The 21,288-nt window shown below is 33.1% G+C and overlaps 1 protein-coding gene across 7 annotated transcripts in view; it reads right to left on the bottom strand.

The window, feature by feature from the left end:
* Positions 1-11,585: 11,585 nt before the first annotated feature.
* The window catches only part of LOC144971245 (uncharacterized), a 66,367-nt gene continuing 56,664 nt past the window's right edge, over positions 11,586-21,288 (bottom strand). For 4 of the 7 annotated variants that reach the window (XM_078911802.1, XM_078911804.1, XM_078911803.1 and 1 more), the window contains 2 exons: positions 18,496-18,667; positions 11,586-13,904 (listed from right to left, as the gene is read on the bottom strand). In XM_078911802.1, coding sequence (XP_078767928.1) covers positions 13,521-13,904; positions 18,496-18,667 — 556 coding nt within the window. In that variant the 3' untranslated portion in view covers positions 11,586-13,520. Of the gene's footprint in view, positions 13,905-17,947; positions 18,083-18,495; positions 18,693-21,288 lie in introns of those variants that run through there. The other 3 variants (XM_078911805.1, XM_078911806.1, XM_078911807.1) reach the window with 3 other exon arrangements.

Genomic DNA, 21,288 nt, shown 5'->3' with positions numbered 1-21,288 from the left:
TATGTGTATATTTTTTTCTGATTCAAATATTTCATTTTAATCACTTTTGGAATAAACAGTGTAATATGGCAAGATACAATTCAATTCAATTCAATTCAAAGGTTTATTTTAGGCAATTGCCAATATAACTCGTAATATGGCAAGATACAAGTAATATAGTAAGTTAATATGGTTCCGAATTTAGGCATGGTCTAGATACTTTGGACACATCATATTGATATAAAGAGAGGCGGGTCCAATTTGCAGGATATTGTAGACAGAAACTTTGATAAAATCGATTGTTTAAGGAGTGTGTGGACCCATCATATACAATATTATTTTTTATGTTAAGGCAGCCAACGAATCACCTTAATACAAATAACTTAAGAATTATAGCATTGAAACCGCTCTTTTAAGCATCGTTAACATGGGTGGGGTTCTTGACCTCCCATTATAGGCAAGGAGGCACTTACTGTGTCTTCTATCCCCCTATATCTGTTTTTCAACATGTCTTCTGTTATTTTCTTGGGATGAGATTACTTGGTTTTGTCCTGACCCTAGCCGGATACCCTGGGTGGGAGGGAAACAGTCAAATGTATAGAGTTTTGGGAGATGATATTTTTTTTCTTGTAAATCATCTCTGTTATGCATTGTATTATTATTGTTTTACATATTATATGTGATTTGTAAACATTTGAGTGTGTTCCTCTTAGTAGGGACCTGTGCCTATGCCAGGATGAGATATTAAAGTGATCTCAAACTAAGTACACAGATAATGTGCTCTTGGAATCTACATCTTTTCCCTGTTTGAACTAATTTCCTTTTCTCTTCCTTTTTCTTGGACACTTAAATCGTAATTCTATAACTTTTTACTATCCCATTTTCTTCCCTTTTTGGGGGGCCGATATGACCTAAATGTGTTGCAAGCGCCGTAAAACCCTTAAAAACAAACAAACAAAACATATCTCTCCCATCGTGGCAGGGAGGTACTTACTGTGTCTTCTGTCCCCTAAATCTGTTTTCCAACTTGTTTTTTGTCTTTGTCTTGGTTTTGTCCTGACCGTGACTGGGAGGGAAACAGTCAAATGTATAGTTAGTTTTGGGAGATGATATTTTTTCCCTTGTAAATCATATCTCTGTTCTGTACTGCATTATTTTTTTCTTTTAGATATATAATGATTTGCAAACAATTGAGCGTGTTCCTCTTAGTGGGGACCTGTGCTTGTGTCTGGATGAGACTGTTAGGTGATCTCAAATTAAGAACACTGATAGTATACGCTTGGAGTCTACACAATTTCCCTATTTGAACCTTTCGCCTTGTGTTTTATTTTGTCTCGTGTTCTTTCAATTGTAATTCTGTAATATTTTTTTTACTATCCTATTGTTTCCTTTTTACTGGCGCTGATATGACCAAAATGTGTTGCAAGCGCCTTAAAACCCTTACAAACAAATTAAAACAACAAAACAAATACCGTGAATGATCTGCTGATAGCAAGTGATGATGAAGAGTTATCCATCCTTTTGTTATTAGATCTATCAGCGGCATTCGACATAATAATAGTTCACGGAATCCTATGTGGCAGACTTTGTTCTGATGTTAGCATTTCTAGCACTGCTCTATCGTGGTTTTAAATCACACCTCACCAATAGGTCTCAGACAGTGAGTGAAAATGGGAAAATTTCTGACGATGTAATTATATAATAATAGGTGAAGTAGCCGACTGGTTAAGGCATTGTACTTTGACTTGGAAGGTCCCGGTTTCGAGCCCCGTTTCATGCGCTTTAATTTTTTTTCCTTGGGCAAGATTATTTAACCCCCAATTTGTTTACTTTGGAAAACATGGGTGATGTATGTTGACATCAGACGTCTTGTTTGATGGATTATCTATATTCCTTCATGGAATGCCTAGGTGACCTGTTTTATTGATGCCATGCCGGAAGGGTAATTTTTAAAGATTATACAATATCACAAGGATTGGTTTTGGGTTCTACCCTTTATACTCAATATACTTTATCATTAGGCAATAAAATGTAATAAAATCGCAATCGTTTAGCTACAACATTTATGCTGACGACGAGCAGCTAAAAAAGCTGCATATCTTCATGATCTGTCCCCTCTCTTAGAAATTTATTGTAAATCCATCAAAGGTATGATGCTAGAAAAATAAGCTATTCTTAAATAAGATAAAATTGAAGTTGTTTTGATTGGAATTCAACAAAGACTAAATTATATCCACTTCTCAACTCTGACACTTATCATACCTGATTGTAATATTTCTGTTTCTGAAAAGGCTAAAATGTGAGTGTCATTCTAGACAGCTCTTTGTCCATGGATCAGCTTATAAACATTAATGTTAAATTCTTGTTTTATGACTTTCATAGAATATTGCAGATGAGGTCACTATTACCACTCAACACCTTGAAGATAATTTTCTCTGCTATGGTCAAAGAAAACGGCTTTAACAAATCTTAAGTATTCGATGTGCCACAGAAATACGCTTCAACAGTCGTAACGTCACTTCCCTCGTAATGACGCATGGTAACTTAGTAAATGGCTCTAAACTATCGGAACAATGGCGGACACCCTTATGAAATATTTCTCCGACGAGCATAAAAGTGTATCAAGAGGCGAAAAAAAAACAACAAAATAACTCTGATCATGATTTGACTTTTACACATTCTGATCACAAGACATATGAAAAGTTCTAGCCAGCATGAAGAATAAAAAGTACCGATTATCTTTGTTTAGAACCACGATGGCCGCCGTTGCTGGACGACGTGACATCAGACTATTGAATCCAATTGAGGCAAGATAACGACTGTTTTGGACACTTGTCCTGTGCTGGGTTTTGGGATTGCTGTGTGCTCGTATCCAAATGATAAACTCAATGGTCTTGGTCCGAATCTAGTAAGTACGCGCGCTATGGCTCTCGTTACCAGCTGCCCCACTCAACCTACACCACAAACGGCTCAGGTTTAATGTAGGGGTGATTAAGAATAACCTCACGGTCCCTTAAGACTAATTGTAATAATAGCAAGTGAGTCAAGACAAAAGTAAAATCAAATACAATAATAAAAATTCTATACAAAATTTTAATTATGCTGTTACAGGAGAAGATAGAGAGAGTAAGTTGAAGGTAGAATGAAGATTATGGATGATGTATATTTTAACACTTTTAACTATTAATCCTGTAGTTATATGATCACAGGAAGAATGCGGCCATGTGGTCTAGTGGTATAACACTCGCTTTCGGATCGGAAGGTCCTGGGTTCGAACCCCGCTCAGCGCATAGTTGAGTCCTTGGAGAAGGCTCTTTACTCACATTATCTCACTGTAAGCAGGTGCAAAATGAGTACCTGGCCGTTAACAGCGTTGTCCCTGTCCGAAAAAAATTGTAATATCGCATAACAGACGTCATGTCCCGTCCTACATGTTAAATGTTGCTGTTGGCCAGGGACCCTTTGTAAAGCGCTTTGGGCACGTTTAGTGGATATTGCGCTATATAAAAGCTCAATCGACGAATGGCCCTAATCGAGTGGATCTAAGTCATGATTTATTTATGTATTATTTATTTTATTTATTTATTTATTTATTTTATTTAATTGGGATCATATTATGTGTCACTAGCTTGAAAATTTGAAAATGGTACTAGCCTGATTGGCTTATCTTTCGTTCAACTGTTCTTGCCGGGGTCTTTCAAGTCAGAGCTTGCTTGATTATGTTTGGTTCCGTGATTGAGACCGGACTTGCGTCTTGTGTACGGTCAAGGGTTGGCTCTGGCTCTGTCTCACCTTCTTTAAAAGCAATTACTTTTTCTGGGGTGGCAAAGGCTGTTCTGCCGAGATGTAGCTAAAAATTATTACAAGTTTGAAATTTGAGAGCTGGTACTACTCTGGGTGATTTAGCGTGTGTACCTGTTTATTCTGAGGGATATCAGTTTTGTTAACGTTTGCTTGCGAAACAATTATTGGAATAGTCAATAAGAAAGAATGGACATTTCTGAATAGCCAATGGGTAGGGCTCAAAATTATCGGATTACTAATTGCAATTGGCTTGTCTTGTTTTGTTAAGATGAGAGAAAGAATAAAATTAACAGGAGATATGCAGATAACTGAATAGGTGGATAATGCCCTAAGCGAATAGCGAGGGGTAAGAATTAACGTTCAGTTAACAATGGGTAAATCTGCGATATCTTGACCATTTCATGCTTTTACACCCTTAAGCGGACTAGGGAACATTTTTATATTGACATTGGGCTTAATTGAAGAAGAAGAAGATTGGCCTTGTTTAAGTGTTTTAATTCAATTTGCCAATTCCACTAAACAATTTAGGTGATTTTGAAAATGGACGGGGGATGAGGGGGGGGGATAAAGAAATAAAATTGAGGGTATTGAAGAAAAAGAAGAAGAAGAAGAAGAAGAAGAAGAAGAAGAAGAAGAAGAAGAAGGAGGAGGAGGAGGAGGAGGAGGCGGAGGAGGAGGAGGAGGAGGAGGAGAATGAAGAAGAAATCAAATTGCATATATGCATGTTTGTCTGTCTGCTATTACAATGTTTATTTACCTGATTAACCTCAAAAACAAAAGAAAGCGGAGTAGAAGGAGGAAGATGAGGAGGATGACGATGAGGATGAAGAAAAGCAGCAGCAGTAGGACGATGAGAAAGAGAAGGACGAGAAGAAAAAGAAAAAGAAGAAGTAGTAGTAGTAGTAGTAGTAGTAGTAGTAGTAGTAGTAGTAGTAGTAGTAGTAGTAAGAGTAGTAGTAGTAGTAGTAATAGTAGTAGTAATCGTAGTAGTAGTAGTAGTAGTAGTAGTAGTAGTAGTAGTAGTAGTAGTAGTAGTAGTAGTAGTAGTAGTAGTAGAAGAAGAAGAAGAAAAAGAAGAAGAAGAAGAAGAAGAAGAAGAAGAAGAAGAAGAAGAAGAAGAAGAAGAAGAAGAAGAAGAAGAAGAAGAAGAAGAAGAAGAAGAAGAAGAAGAAGAAGAAGAAGAAGAAGAAGAAGAAGAAGAAGAAGAAGAAGAAGAAGAAGAAGAAGAAGAATCACAACAATAACAACGACAACAAGAAAAGAGGAAGAAGGAGGAGGAGGTTGTGGTGGTGGTTGTGGTGGATGTGGTGAAAGGGGAGGAGAGGGAGCAGCAGGGGGAAGAAGTTGAAGAAGAATCTAGTGCTGGTGGTGATCGAGAAGGATTAGGAGGAAGAGGGGGAGGGGAAGAAACTGCAGCACCAGTACGAAGACGAAGAAGAGGGAGAAGAAAGAAAGAGAGAAAAAAGTAAGAGAGAGTGTCTGAGTGTCCCTTGAGAGGGAATTTTCCTCTTACGATGCTACCAAGGCTAACACACAGGAAAGTGAGTGGAGCAGGCACTTATGTTGGTAACAACATTAAAAATTCACCCCATACACCGGAGCATACTCAATGTCTCAATCGTTTCTATGTTATATGTTTGTGTTGAGAATATTGGCTATTAAGCTTAACTGCTGGTCAAAATTACTTCGCGATGGTGGTGTGCGAACGAATCGGCGGTCTCAAGAAGTGGGTGAGAGAGGGATCTAGAAATGACTTGGGTTTGAAACGAATATTTTGTGTTCGTGGATAGCTCACACGGTAGAGCCACGCTCTCACCTGCCAGGCGGAGTTGTCGTACCAATAAGGTCGCAGGTTCAAACCCCACCACCGCCGCGAAAAATTTTTATTCTCTATTGTCTTCTGGCACTTTTCTACTCACTTCATATCTTGTTGTTACTAACACACAGGGTGTGAGTGCCCTGGATGCTACCCATTCAACAGCATAGTGAGAGAGTGATGAATGAATACCACCTATGCACAATGCACACTACACATGTAGATTTAACCATGGGCCTCCTTTTCTTCCAGTTTACCTCAGGAAGAGGTTGGAGATATTGATGGTTGCGGTTAAGTAACTAGTACTCTAAGTACGACTAGAAACTCCGATCTTTAAATGCTACACTGTAAGACATCAATTCTAGTCTGTAATGTAATTTTGTTCATTGTTCCATCGTCCCTTTATTAAAGTTGAATCATCTCCGTTCTGCTGACAAGGTGTGTACCCAAAGCATTACTCGCGTTTGTATCTATCTCATTATTAAATTTGTTATTATTATTATTATTATTATTATTATTATTATTATTATTGTTATTATTGTCATTATTATTATTGTTATTATTGTCATTATTATTATTATCATCATCATCATCATCATCATCATCATCATCATCATCATCATCATCATCATCATCATCATCATCATCATCATCATCATCATTATTATTATTATTATTATTATTATTATTATTATTATTATTATTATTATTATTCCAGACTTAATTTGTTTTCGGCATTTAGAGACGCTTACTAATTTTAGCCTTTAGTCATATTACACCTCTATTTATTAGTTTTACATTATGTAATAAACTAATGCTATTCGGATGTTCGTATATTATTACCTAGTATCATCATTGCGTTATGTTGATTTTTTTTCTTCCTTGTTATTATATATCTTTGCTTTGTTTATTTTGATGAGGCTTTTATTATATTTGTTGTTCTTCTTTGTTAGGTTATTTTCTATTAGTTTATTTTTTTTAATTATTTTTGGGGGGTAAATCAATTTGAGCGCACTAAGTGTATATTAAGCTATAAAAAGCTCGTTGTTATATATGAACAATCCAACACTCCAAACTTTATTTGTCTTTCTTGTATCAAGAAAGCAACTTAGGTAAACATATGTGGGCTGTCTTTCAGCTTTGTTTGTTTGTTTTTTTTATTAAAGTGTTTTACGACGCTTGAATGGGTTATATCAGCGCCAGTAAAAAAGAAGAAAATTGGATAGTATAAAGTTCGAGAATTACAATTAAAGCACCCAAGAAAAGTGAGACAAAGGGGAATTGGTTCAAATAGGGAACAGATGTTGATTCCAAGAGCACACTATCTGTGTACCTAGTTTGAGATCATCAAAATGTCTTATCCTGACACAAGCACATGTCCCCACTAAGAGGAAGACACTCAAATGTTTACAAATCATTACATATGTTAAACAAAAATAATGCAGTGCATAACAGAGAGATGATTTACAAGACGAAAAGTATAATCTCCCAAAACTAACTATACATTTGACTGTTTTCCTTGCAGGCAGGGTATCTGGCCAGGGCCAGGACAAAACCAAGTAATCTCATTCCAAGACAAATTTAGAAAGCATGTTGGAAAACAGATAGAGGGGGACAGAAGACACAGTAAGTGTCTCCCTGCCCACTATAGGATGTCAGGAACCCCACACAGTTTCAGCTTTGTTGTGACTGGATAGATACAAAAGCTAGAGTTTCCGAGGTATGGGCTGCCTTATTTTGATGCTTAGAACAGCTCCAGTGGCCCAGTGAACAATTGATAACATAACATACTGTATTAACGATGAAGTCGAGATGAAGTATAAAACAAGGGTATGACGTTGGCATAAACAAGAAGGAAAAAAGTAGATTTTAAATCTAAATTATGAGTCTTTATCCAGATTAAAATGCTTAATTTAAAAAAAATTAATGTTGCTATTTTGTGATTTACATAAAGTAAATTTGTGAATTTTGGTAATGTTTTATTCAAACCCATTTTTAGCATATACAGTGCAACACGTATTCTTCGTCCTTGCTCTGACAAAATATTTAAGTCGAGAAATAAGTGAAAATTGTACAAAGAAAATAAGGAAATTAAAAAATTTCAGATATTAAAATTAATAGATTGAATCTGTGAAAACGAGGAATGAGAGGATGAGGAATGCGAACAGCACTGTAGTTCACTCCGCTTTGATACCATTTTGAAACAGCTAGTATATAATGTAAATACAACTCGAAAACAGAAAATAATATCTGTATATTTTTTTATTTCTATTAACTTTTTTAACAAATACACACATCTGACTTGCATTCATTGCTACTTAAACAAAACATTTATCTCATGCACAATGCTCACATGTTTTATATAGATACATATGAAATATTAATTTTGAAACATTGATATATTGTTCTTAAATCGATATCTTCCAGTGGACAAATATTCGATATGAGGAGTAAATATAAATAATGATTCCTTCACTGTCAGAGACTGTTTAACACTTATATTGCCGTGTCGTCATCACTTTGACAGATGGTATGACCATCCAAGATACCACAAAATTAAATGTACTGTACAATAATATGAACGTGAAATAACTAGATATGAAACAGTTTGTTTTGATACCTTCACAGTTTACTTTTAATTTAATTCAAGAACATTTTTATCCACAGCAACAACTAATTCAAAACATATTTAATTTACGAACTCAAAATTTGAAAAACACAAACAAAACAAAAACGGATAATATATTTTAGTTTTATCCAAGACGAATCTTTTAAATGATGAGATATCATATTTTTTCTGTAGTAATGATTAAATACAGTATCAATTAAATAGTGTATATAAAGTTTCGGTTTACTTTTAAAGAGTCACCTAGTCTTGGTTTGCGGTATGGATGAATGAAGTCTTAAAATGAGTATATATTGTCAGATCTGCCTACTAATTACGAACATTTTGTAAAATTATGAATTTAGCTCCGATTTCAGAAGTTCACGAGCACCTTCAAGTCTTTCAAACTTATTAAAACAAAATAATTATGCCAGACTTTAAGGATTTTGAAGTGTTTTCTGATCCTTGTGAAGGTAAATTGTTGCTGTTGATTCTTAAAGTTAACTAAAGTGACAACAATTTTGATCTCCTAAAAATTACGAGTTTTTACATTTTTAAGTAGGCAGGTCTGTATTGTGTCCCCAGTGATGTTATTTGCCCACATCTATACTGGTTTCTTTGTATTGGTGATCTTCATAAGTAAACTCGTATGTATGCATAGATGATTTTATCTCACCAACACAGTAAAATGTATAAAATAATGAAATACTTTACATATAAAATGCATCAGGTCACATAAAACACTCTTCAGAGATAAAATCACAGATGATTGTAATATCTTCATAACGTTTGTGTCTTTGTGCTACACAATATGTAAACAGTGTTTATTTATCACAGCACAAAATGTGTATACATTTATAAAAATTATATTAGTTTAAATTATGTGAATTGAATATGATTATTCAATGGATGATTATTTCAACAAAATGTAAAAACAAATCAAACTTTTTAAAAGGTGGAAGGATTATTTGTGTTATCACAAGTGAATTCAACATGATAAATATTATGAAATAGAGTTGTTTTTTAATTTAAAAAACATAATGCACGAGAAAATACTGAAGATATGTTTGGACGGAATTATTTGCAAAGAGAGGCTATTGTGACAAAATATAAACATGCCAGTTGGTTATGACGTCGATTTCATAATCTAAAAATATTGAATTATTGTCTTCCACTCCATGCTTTGCCAAACAAGACATTCCACAATTAGATGTGAAAGTCCAGACTGCCCAGAGATAGATATGTTTAAACTATTAACATAACACTTTGACTCATGGAAATTAACAATACAAATTTAATATCATCTTGTTTATCATAAAAATTAATTAAAAAGATGGCAGAATTGAATCAAAAAGCGAATAAAAAATAAATGACATCAACAATGTAGTTCTGTACCGACAAAATATTACAAACTCACAAGGAATATTTGCTGAAAATAAAACTGTGTCGTGTAAATTGTATACTTTATGAAATTCTTTGTATATGCTTTGTATGTACAAATTATAAAATGAAAATACAAATATTTTTAAGGGGCGGGGGGGGGGGGGGTTAAATGTCTTCAGAACATTTTGATCTCACTAAAAGCTTTTAAATTCATCCTTTTTTCAGTTATGTCATCACACAAATCACTACGATTAACCATCACAGATATTCCCCACTTAGCCTCCTCCTCCTCCTTCTCCTCCTTCTTCCTCTTCTTGTTCTTTTTCTTGTTCTTCTTCTGCTTCTTTCCTGGTACAATATGACAATATTTTGTTGATCCATAAACACAGTTTTTAATTGATTCATTTGCATTGGAAGACTTAAATTCTCCCTTAGGATACATGTGTAAAAACACAAAATATATTAAGTTATTAAATGTATCAAAATAATGGTCAAATTATTATGACAACAGTAACATAGAAAAAATGTTGGCCTTACCCGTAAGCCAACATTTTTTTTTCAATATTCCAGTTTAGAAAGAAAATACATTTTAGAAATAACCACCAGCAGTTAATGACATTATGAAATAGAAATAAAATCATTCAATATTATGAGACAGTTTACCATGCCATGAAATCTAACATCATGGCTATGCACTCCATTTTATGTAAAAATCTTTTGCCGCATGCCACATCAAACTGATAAAACTTTTGATGACTAAATGACTATGGCTAAAATTATATTTTTTTAAAAACATTTATTTGTTTTGGTCAATAAAAATATAAGTAAATTTCAGAACTTAGATTATTTTAATGTTATATTATCTATGGCTTTTACTTTTTCACCACAAAACGATACAAAATGGAGGCAGTGAGTCACCTATTCAAATGACATTTATTGACAAAATACAGTAAAATTGCTTTAGTCATGATCTTGGCCAAGTTTCATCTAATTTAAAGTAATAATAATATAACATCAGGTATTTATTCTTAAAAAGAAGCAGACGATCAGTTTAGGATGTCTGAATACTTCTTTTATGATGAGTAAAATGAGCATCAGATTCATACATTGCACCCCTGTTTGCATTTTTGAAATGCAATAATCAAAGTCAAAGTGTAACCCAGATTCAACAAGCTCAGATCCATCGAGATTTCCAATTTAGTGAGTAAACTTAGCTTTCTTGATTTGTTTGTTGTTGCCTTTCTTTTATTGCGTTTTTTTTAAAACATATTCTTTCTCAACAACAATAATCACACCTCTTCTTCAACGATATATAGGATTCTATTTGAAAATTGATCCTCTGTTGAGTTTTGAAGTTTCCGTCCACTATATTAGTCTTGACTAGTATTTCCCCACCACAAACAAGACATTGTAAAGGACTTAATGGTAGCTGTGTAAATCATTGACAGTGTGCTTTATTGGGTCGATTCTAACTCAGCATGAAAACTTAGTCAAAGCGGACATGGTATCAAACATGAGCTGATCTGAGTAGTTTTAGGTCAAGACCTAAGACAGGCTTGGAGAAATTCAAACACAAGCAACACAACAGTCATAGTTCCAATCAATTATTGGACAAGAAATATCATAATTAATTCATAGTTCCCCTACTCATCTCATCTCGAAAACAAAAAAAAAAGTAGTGGAGTTAACACAAGACAAACCAGTTGGTTGAAATTGTAATTATAGCCACATTCTGTATAACCTGCTCGAAAATGCGAAATTGGCTTATACAAAATGCAATTATCCAACTAAATAAAACATTTGGAAATCAACAATAAACCTGTTCTGAGAGCTAACCAGAGAACAGTTTTAATAATTTCTAATTTTTGATAATTCCGTTTGTTAAATCCCTGATGAATATATATATATATATATATATATATATATATATATATATATATATATATATATATATATATATATATATATATATACTATTTCATGGGTGATTGATGGATGTTTGTTTTTTCTTTTTCTTTGTTTTTTATTTGATCATTCTTAAATTGTGTAATACTAAAATTGCATCGTATACTTTATTAAAAGGAACTGTAAGAGGTTTATAAAAAAGAAAGTTTCCTGTTTTTTAGAGTGTTTTGGTTTTGTTCGTTCATTTGTTTGTTTATTTGTTTTAGTTTCCTTTTATTTTTATTTGAAAAATGTAAACTTAACAACATAATCATATGGAAAACTATTAATTTCAGACTGACACAAAGAGTTGATTGTTGGCAATCAGTGGAGGCATAATGATTACGTGAAATGTTACAATGGATTTACAACATGGGCTATATGTACTTATTGGAAATAATAAAACATAGAATATTTAGTTATTACATAAAAAACAAACTTCATACGATGATGAATTACTAATAATAATTGAATAAGAACTCTGAGAATTACTTTTCCATGCATTTGAGCCCTTTCAATTGAGCGGTTCAGCTTTACTCCAATTAAGCGCACCCCTTCCCGTGACCCCAACCCTATTAAAATGTCTTTTTTTATGCAAATTAATATAAGACATACATTTAATTAACTGCCTCGACCAAGTTGAGAACTCCTCTATTTTAACCATTGTGCGTGGCAAGGCACTGCATGCAGATATTATTGGCGATACTACTAATACTAAAACACCGCTATACATTTGGTCATAGAGAATTAGTATTATCTGTCAAAACGTTTTTTATACTTTGACTCTTATGTTGAATTATGCACTTTGTTGTCTTCATGATGATTGTTGATGGCAGGATCAAGGCCAAAGGCTTGTTTCAATTCATTTTTCATGTTTATTCAATGTGTATTCAGCAAATAAACATACCCATTTGATTCAATTTTCTAAGTGCATGGTGCACTTAATAGGAATAGCACAGTAGACTATTTTAATGCTATTATTACCTCGTATTTCATTAATAACTACAAGAAAATTATTTGATTGTCTTATTATAATTTGACAAAAAAAATAAACATAAAATGCTATGGTTTCCAAACAGAAGCGTACTAATGTTTCAAAAAACATATCATATGAAAAGGAAACTCATAATGATACTTGAAGTTCATCGTATTTATTAGTCACATCAAGGTAATGGAAAAGAAATCTATATAACAACAATACATAAGAGCAGGCAAACCTACTCACTGATTTACATTTACTGACTCAATTTTGTTAAGTTTACTAAGACTTACACCTAAATTCAGTAAAAACAAATAAATACTGCACATACGTGCGTTTGCTACCTGCTTCAATCCCCTGATTAGTGACTGTGTAATAATTATATGGGTTCGCCATATGAGACTGGGATCTCAGTGTTGAGGCTTATTGTTCTCTTTGTGTTTGTGTGATTTGGGGGTTTTATTTACTCGTATGAATCAATCGTTGAGCCCTTTGAAATATTGTTTACATGAGACGTGTCCTCACCATGTTCTTCCCTGTGCTGGACACAACAAAGGGGCACTATCAGTGACAAACGCATTCCCCTAATCTAAGTATTTCACCAACCACGCTATTTTAGTTCTTTACAATGTTTACTTCCCTTGATAGAAAATGGACCTTTGGCACATTATTGGTTGAGACAAATTGTTTGGACTTTGACAACGAAATTTGATGTTGGAGGTTATCCCAGCATTACGTCAATATCCAAAAGTATACGTAAAAATCCATGTAAAATGCCTTCTCAAAGGGCTTACTACCAAAGTTTATAAACCAGCAATATGAACTAGCAGTCAGGTTATTGTAGTTTGGACTCATCACCACGAAATCACCTGAGAAAACAATGCAGATCTTTTCAATACCTATATAAAAATTAAAAAAAAAAAAAAAAAAAAAAATATATATATATATAAAGCCATATGTTATAATACAAGGACACTTTTAAAATATAAATTCAACTACAGTTTGGTTGGCTATACATCATAATCATTAATGTTGTCATTATCATCTCTATACAATGTATAGGCTCCTGTAGCTTTGGGCAAACTACCCCTACCATTTAAATTTACATTATGTGTACCAGCGTTATTGCTATTGTTATTGTTGTTACTCAAATGATGGAACTTCTTTGCATGCGGAGGCAGTGGTGGGGGCATGTCGTCTTCCTCTGCACTGTCAATACCGCTGTAAGAACTCATCATATTATTGTTCGCATTGTTGTTTCTGTTCTTTATTCCTGGCTCCATATGAGACGACCAAGACACCCCCATGTCGTTGGGGTCCCAGGCGGAGTCTAAGCTGTTGCCAAGGCCACTAGTTCCAACGGTATGGTCTGCTGGGGACATTGGCCGAGTTTTCTAAAGAAAAAGAAAATGGATGGGAGGAAGGGAAAGGACGTGTGGTTACAATTTTTTGTCTTAATTTTCGTTTTGAGTGAGACAAAGTGTTACAAGTCCTGTTATTACCTAGTAGTATTTGTAGTCAATATTTTGAAATTATATTTGCACAAGTTTTTATGAAAAAGAGTTCAAAAAGGCCTTATGACAATGATAATAATAGTATTAACATTGACTACAAGAAATCCGAAAAATACATTATAGATTCATTGTATCGATAATAATAATAACGAGTTTAATTCAAGACATGATGCGTTATCTATCATCAACCTTTACAAGTACAATATTTCAGCTAACATAATAGAATACTCTTAGTGTTAAACAAACAAAAAAGCCAAACTATGAGAAAATACTTGCACATGACAACCTGTTAGTTCTAGGTAATAAGCAGAAATCAATTTCTATTTTTTCACACATTGGGTTAAAAAAAAATGCGAATTCAAATCTGCATTTCTCTTATGCATTGTATGGCTAAAGCTAATATTAACTATCAGAATGTCCCATGCTAATAATAGGGACATACGTTTGATATAAAATCCCTAAGCATTGATGTATCACTGGCACTAAAATCTAACTTGTAACAATTATGCGTGATGAGGGGAGGGAGATGTTACTCATAAAGTTAACGTCACAAGCTAATACCTTTATGTAAGGAAATGTGCTATTTTAAGAACTGAAATTTAACTGAAAACAATTATAGGGTGTGGGTTTTTTTCAATTTATCATCCAAACTGTACTTGTGATTCTTTTTCACAATGATGCCCTGTCAAATGCAGTATCTACCGCAAAAACATATGTAAAACACTAAAGAAACGGGGAGGGGGAGGGGGTAGTCTTTACGAGAGGTAAGATAGTTTTCTCTATAAAATTGAGAATTCCTAGGAATAAATGAAAAATAAAATAATTATTATCGATTGACTGTTAGTATTAACTATGTAGCATTTTCTGATTCAGATAATACGTTGAAGTAAAATGTTGATTCTATTATTTAAATTCGATTCCTTAATGTATGAACAAAAAAGGAGCCAATAATAAACAATAAGGCAACGAAAATAAAAATACAATTTTATCACGTATCCAGTGAGAAGACATGTCTCTTGTGTTTTAGGGCTATGGTGATTCGAGGACAGTTGTCCTTAATCAGGTTCATCCTGCATATAACATGACAAACAGAAAACTTTATTATTTTTTCATTAAATCGAGTAATTCGGTTTAAAATGACAACTTATTATTTAGGGTAGATGTCCATACAAAAAAGCTAGGATAGTTACAACATCATTAAACACGATCTAGGGCTTAAACAGCAACGTATCTGAAGGATTAAAAGGTCTCGAAGTGATATAAATAGATCAATACGAAATCTGTTCAAACAAAATTATAAAATAAGCAGTAGGATAACATTTTTTAAAATCCAAAGTTAATCTCTTTCTCCACATTATTTCACTACATACATTCCGTTCACGTAAGAGCCATACCCACTGATATGAAGTTTCTAAGCAATTTTGAGGCCTTTAATTTTAAAATAAGCAAAACAGACTTTCATTATCAAGAGAGAAGGATTAAGATTTATTCGGGGAAGGGGGATGGTGTTTGCTTTGTTTGTTTTCTGGGAGCGGGGGTGATTAATTATGTTCTTTTTTTCTGTTGCTGTTTTCATTTTTCATTTTATATCTGTTTCGACCGCAATCGTCTTGAGTTCTACGGGTAAAACAATAAGTAAAGAATAAGACAAAGAAGAGGAAGATGAAGAAGAAGAAGAAGAAGAAGAAGAAGAAGAAGAAGAAGAAGAAGAAGAAGAAAAGAAGAAGAAGAAGAAGAAGAAGGAAGAAGAAGAAGAAGAAGAAGAAGAAGAAAGAAGAAGAAAGAAGAGAAGAAGAAGAAGAAGAAGAAGAAGAAGAAGAAGAAGAAGAAGAAGAAGAAGAAGAAGAAGAAGAAGAAGAAGAAGAAGAAGAAGAAGAGAAGAAGAAGAAGAAGAAGAAGAAGAAGAAGAAGAAGAAGAAAGAAGAAGAAGAAGAAGAAGAAGAAGAAGAAGACGACAGACGAGACAATAAGAGGGACCGATGACGTGATATGATGATGATGATGATGATGATGATGATGATGATGATGATGATGATGATGATGATGATGATGATGATGATGATGATGATAATGATTACAAATGACGGATACAAAGTAGTTTCTTTAGTAGGGTATGCTGTTCACAAAATTCAACAGAAAACATAACTGTCTCCTTTCAACCCCTGAGAAAATCTGAGTTTAAAATACCATTCTTTAAAAAATTACTCGAATAGCCCGGACTTCATCCATAGAATAGCCACATAGAGAACAATAGGAATCGTATTTATTGTCATAGAGAAAATGATATGATCTCATCACTCAAGATATTTAAATCTTATTTCCATTGATATTATTTTTGTTGTTAGCTGAAGAATGTTTAAGGAGTGAGAAAAAAAATCATATTTACGTAATGTGATCTTCTTTTAAGTTATTTCATTATCATTATTATGTACTTCCACATATTTAGGCAGACCGGTATCTCTTCAATAACGTTGCAAATATTTGTGCATGAAAGGAACACAGATCATTAAAAGGTTTTTAAGAACCTATCAGCTCTTAAATGATAAAATACAAACAGTAAAATTAATCCAACCATTAAATGTTTGAGAGGTGAATCAGTAATTGATCATGTAAATTTCAAATATGCCATACATCAAAAATAACACATCTTAAAGAAGGAAGAGACGAAATATTACAAACTGTTAAATGACAACGTTAAATTGTGTGCGATGTATGTCTTTTCATAAACAAGACTCTTAAATTTTCATATATTGTTTTATGTCAGAAGGACATAACCTAACGGAGTAATTGAGAACTTACAAAGACGCGCAACAAGACTTTTTCTTGACATTCGACATCTATCCTATTTAGAAAGACTAAAGTGTCTAAATTTGCCTTCACTAAAATATCGTAGAATAAAAGTTGGTCAGATTTATATGTATAGACTCGTACATGGTTCTTACAATATAGATTATAATGATTTTAAAAATTATTCGCATGTTATAAACACTAGAGGAGATAAATTTAAGATATTTGTTGAAAAATGTAAATTCGTCTATAAGGAAAAATAACCTGATTCAAAGAACTGTGACAATTTGGAATAATCTTAAGTTTTAGACAAAACATTCTAATATAATAATATAACATGAAATGGGATATTATTGTATTTTGTATATTAATTATTTAAAACTTTCGAATGTACATGCCAAATGAATGTAAATAGAGTTAATTATACTACGAATATTGAATATGACACTTATTTATCTATTAGATATTTAATTCTCCATATTATCACTTAATTGATATTGAATACTATTTATGACAAATTGTACCTATGTATAAAAGTTACAGAGAGTATTTAAAGGTTTTTAACCTATTAGCTCTTAAACAATATGATATGATAGTGAATCATTAACAATCCAAGTTTTATTCTAAAATCAAATTTTATATGATCAGGCTTTGCAGACGAATGATTTTGAATGACTTCAAAGATTCACAAAAAAATCTCGAGTGTTTCTGATACAATATAACAAGAACTAAGTTCAACACTTATGCCTAAAAAGGGTTTGCGTATTTATTTTAATACAATGCTAGCAATAAAACATTATGGGTTATAGTGTTTTATTATAAAATAACTTGTTTTGTAACTTGTGGTGTTTGTTTTTGATTGACGTAAAAAGTTTGTCATTATATATTATCTTCGATTAATTGAAGATCAAAATATGAATTCAATCAATTTCAATTACATCAACTGAAACAAAAAGGTGATATCTTCTGCTGAGGTCCATCCTACACTTGTTATATGAAAAACAATATGAAATGAGATAAGGTTTTTATTGATGGCACCTTTGGGAATGGGGAAGTTCAGAAAGAGAACAAATATTTCTTCCTTCTTTAAAACATGTCAGTGAATTGTTAGACAGGGATAAGTTCTACAATTATACCATCAAAACATCGGCGGGTTATGAGTGTAGAGGATGCTGAGGTTGTTGTTTGTACGAGTAAGGATGATGAGGAAAATAAGGTTGTTGTTGGGTTTGCGGAATGCGCAATAACACTGGTACTAAAGCCGCCTGTTCCTGACCAATTGAAATGGAAAGAGAAATGAAGAGGATACGATGGAAATACAGTGTTATGATTTATTGCAATGCAAGTGGATTTTACTTTCAATTATTTCACTCCGCAGTTCTGCCACTCACATGAGAGAAAATGGAGATAAAATATCATAAGACCTTCATTACCTTTCAAGAAGAATTAACTCAATAAATTTGGATAATTATATATATTGTGTTGGGTTTTTTATGGCAACTCACAGCATTATTTTGGGGCTTGGTCTTCATCAAATTTCTCTCGCTTTGACATTTAAAAGAGCTGCAGTAAAGTTTCTATTTTATACCAAGTCCTATCCAGCTTTAATAAAGGTATATTTTGTTTTCCAGCTAAATTAGAAACTGTCCTGTGGTTTGTGATAACGATTAAAAACCTCACTCACCTCTCTCTTTCCAAAATCTCTCAAAAGCTTATCCAAATGTTGTTTCTGTTGTGTCAAATTCTGCACCCGCTCTTGAAGACGACCATTCTCTTCCTCTAAGTACTTGGTCTTCACTTGAGCCATTGAAAGCAGACGTGCCTTGTCCCTCATATTCTCCTCCACCTCCGACAACCTGAAAGTAATTCCAAGGTTGGTGGCTGAAATGGAAGAGATAAGATGGAAGGTGGTCGGGAGAAGTCTTAAAATCTTTCAATAGTTATTGGAAGACTTCCTCACTAGTTCAGGGAGATGAAGAAATGCCTTACAGTTAGCGAATTTCTTTATGTGAGACACATTACCCTTAATTTTTACTTCCACGAGAGATTACTGTATTGCCGGGCTATGGAAAAAAAAAACATTTTAAAAATTCTGACCAAAAATCTCATATCCTTCAAATATCGATCGATTGATATGGCTATCAGCTTGTCAAAACTCTCAAACCTGGGACTTCCTTGAAGAATCTTTGAAATTTCAGGTTTGACAGTTTTTTTTTACAAAATGAGAGTCGTTTTTATAATCAATCGATATTTGAAGGACGAGTTTTCTGGCAAAAAAAATTTTTTATGTGTTTTTCCAGAGTATGGCAGTGTAGGTACAGATTTGGCTATGTAAAATGAAGGTAAAAAAGTAAAGTGGACCATAAGGTATTTTTACAACAATAGAATTAACGATTGTACGATATGTGACAATTGTTTGAAGTAAACCGCTTTAAAATATGTACAATCTTCTGTTGGTTTGTTCTTTTAAAAATATGTGCCTATATGAGCATTCATTTACTACCAATAAGATACCACAATAGGCAAATTATGTAAGATGCATTTAGCCAAATATTATATATATATATAGATTGTTACTTATCGTGCAATTGACTTAAATCATTTCTGAATGTGGTTCACAATGGTGCATTTAAAATCTAGGTTGAGAAAATATGCAACACAAATTTATACTGAATATAGTATAAGTCGTATGTTAGCATCCTTTAGTGTAAACAAGCTAGCAACATGCGTCACAGCCTATTGTCAGAGAATAAATGTTACAATTGCAGGTGGAGAGCTTTTTCTTTTCTTTGTTTTTTTTTATTTGTTTTTTTTTTGGGGGGGGGGTCTACGCAAAACAGTAACAAACTACATAGTTATTGACATGTACATAATATAAAATCTCATTCTATATTATGATAAGAAATATATGTTCTTTTGACCATCCAAAACAACACAAATTAATATGTATCATGATGATAGTAATAGTAATTGTAGTAGTAGTAGCAGTGGCAGTAGTAGTAGTAGTAGTAGTAGTAGTAGTAGTAGTAGTAGTAGTAGTAGTAGTAGTAGTAGTAGTAGTAGTAGTAGTAGTAGTAGTAGTAGTAGTAGTAGTAGTAGTAGTAGTAGTAGTAGTAGTAGTAGTAGTAGTAGTAGTAGTAGTAGTAGTAGTAGTAGTAATAGTAGTAGTAATAGTAGTAGTAGTAGTAGTAGTAGTAGTAGTAGTAGTAGTAGTAGTAGTAGTAGTAGTAGTAGTAGTAGTAGTAGTACTAGTAGTAGTAGTAGTACTAGTAATAATAGAAGTAATAGCACAGTTTTAAAAACAAAACAAAACAATAAGACATCATTCTAGGTCTCTCAGTCTTTGTCACTAGTTTTGTGGTTGTGAGGAAGAATCTAAACTTTAAAAAAACATCTATCAGAGTTTATAAGTGACCAATTATCTCAATCCAGTTAAATGTCGGTGTGAACTTGATTCTATAGTAAAATGCAGTTTCCCAAAAAGGAAGAAAACACTTAAATTTCGCAAATCTGTTCATTTTGACTCTATATATATATATATATATATATATATATATATATATATATATATATATATATATATATATGTTTATTCTTATATCTTTTATCGATCACAGAATAAAAAGGTGCAACGTATGAATAGGATAGACAGTGTTTAATGTGTGCAGCAACAAATTAAAAAACAGAGAGAGAAAATTAAATAATAAGAAAATACTCATATAAAACAATTCTTTAAGTGTTGGCAGGAAGTGACAATTGTTTTTTGTTGGTGTGTTTTTTGGGGGTTTTTTGTTTTTATTTTTGTTTGTTTTTGTTTTTTTAAGGGTTTTACGCGCCTGTAACACTTAGGGTCATATCAGCGCCAGTAAAAAGGAAGAAAATTAGAAATAAGGCACCCAAGAAAATGTAAGACAACGGGGAATTGCTTCAAATAGGGAACAGATGTACATTTTAAGAGCACTGTCAGTGTACTTAGTGTGAGGTCACCTAAATGTCTCATCCTGACACAAGCACAGGTCCCCACTAAGGGGAATTCACTCAAATGTTTACTAATTATATATAATATTTCCCTCCCAACTAGGGTATCCGGCCAGGGCCAGGACAAAAACCAAGTAATCTCATTCCAAAACAAAGACAGAAAGTATGTTGGAAAACAGATATACGGGGACAGAAGACACAGTAAGTGCCTTCCTTCCCACTATGGTAGGTCAGGAACCCCAACTAAGAAGTGACAATTAATGATGACAGATCCAATACAATGTGCCCTCATTTAATCAATCATAATATGGATAATAAAATAGGGTGTAAAGAAAGCCAAATGAAAGTAATATCGTCTCAAAGCTTTGGCTATTTTTTAACACAAAAAGTGGAAGGAAAGGAAATGTAAGATTAACTAAGATAAACACACATGAGATGACACACCAATCATTTTGAAAGCAGGGAAAGAAATAATTGCCAAAATTAAGTCGAAAACTCA

Source organism: Berghia stephanieae, chromosome 4 (assembly GCF_034508935.2).
Source record: "Berghia stephanieae isolate SIO BIC M18660-M18661 chromosome 4, UCSD_Bste_1.3, whole genome shotgun sequence".
Classification (NCBI taxonomy): domain Eukaryota; kingdom Metazoa; phylum Mollusca; class Gastropoda; order Nudibranchia; family Aeolidiidae; genus Berghia; species Berghia stephanieae.
The sequence above is the reverse complement of the archived record's forward strand: the minus strand, read 5'-3'. Positions and strand labels throughout refer to the sequence as shown.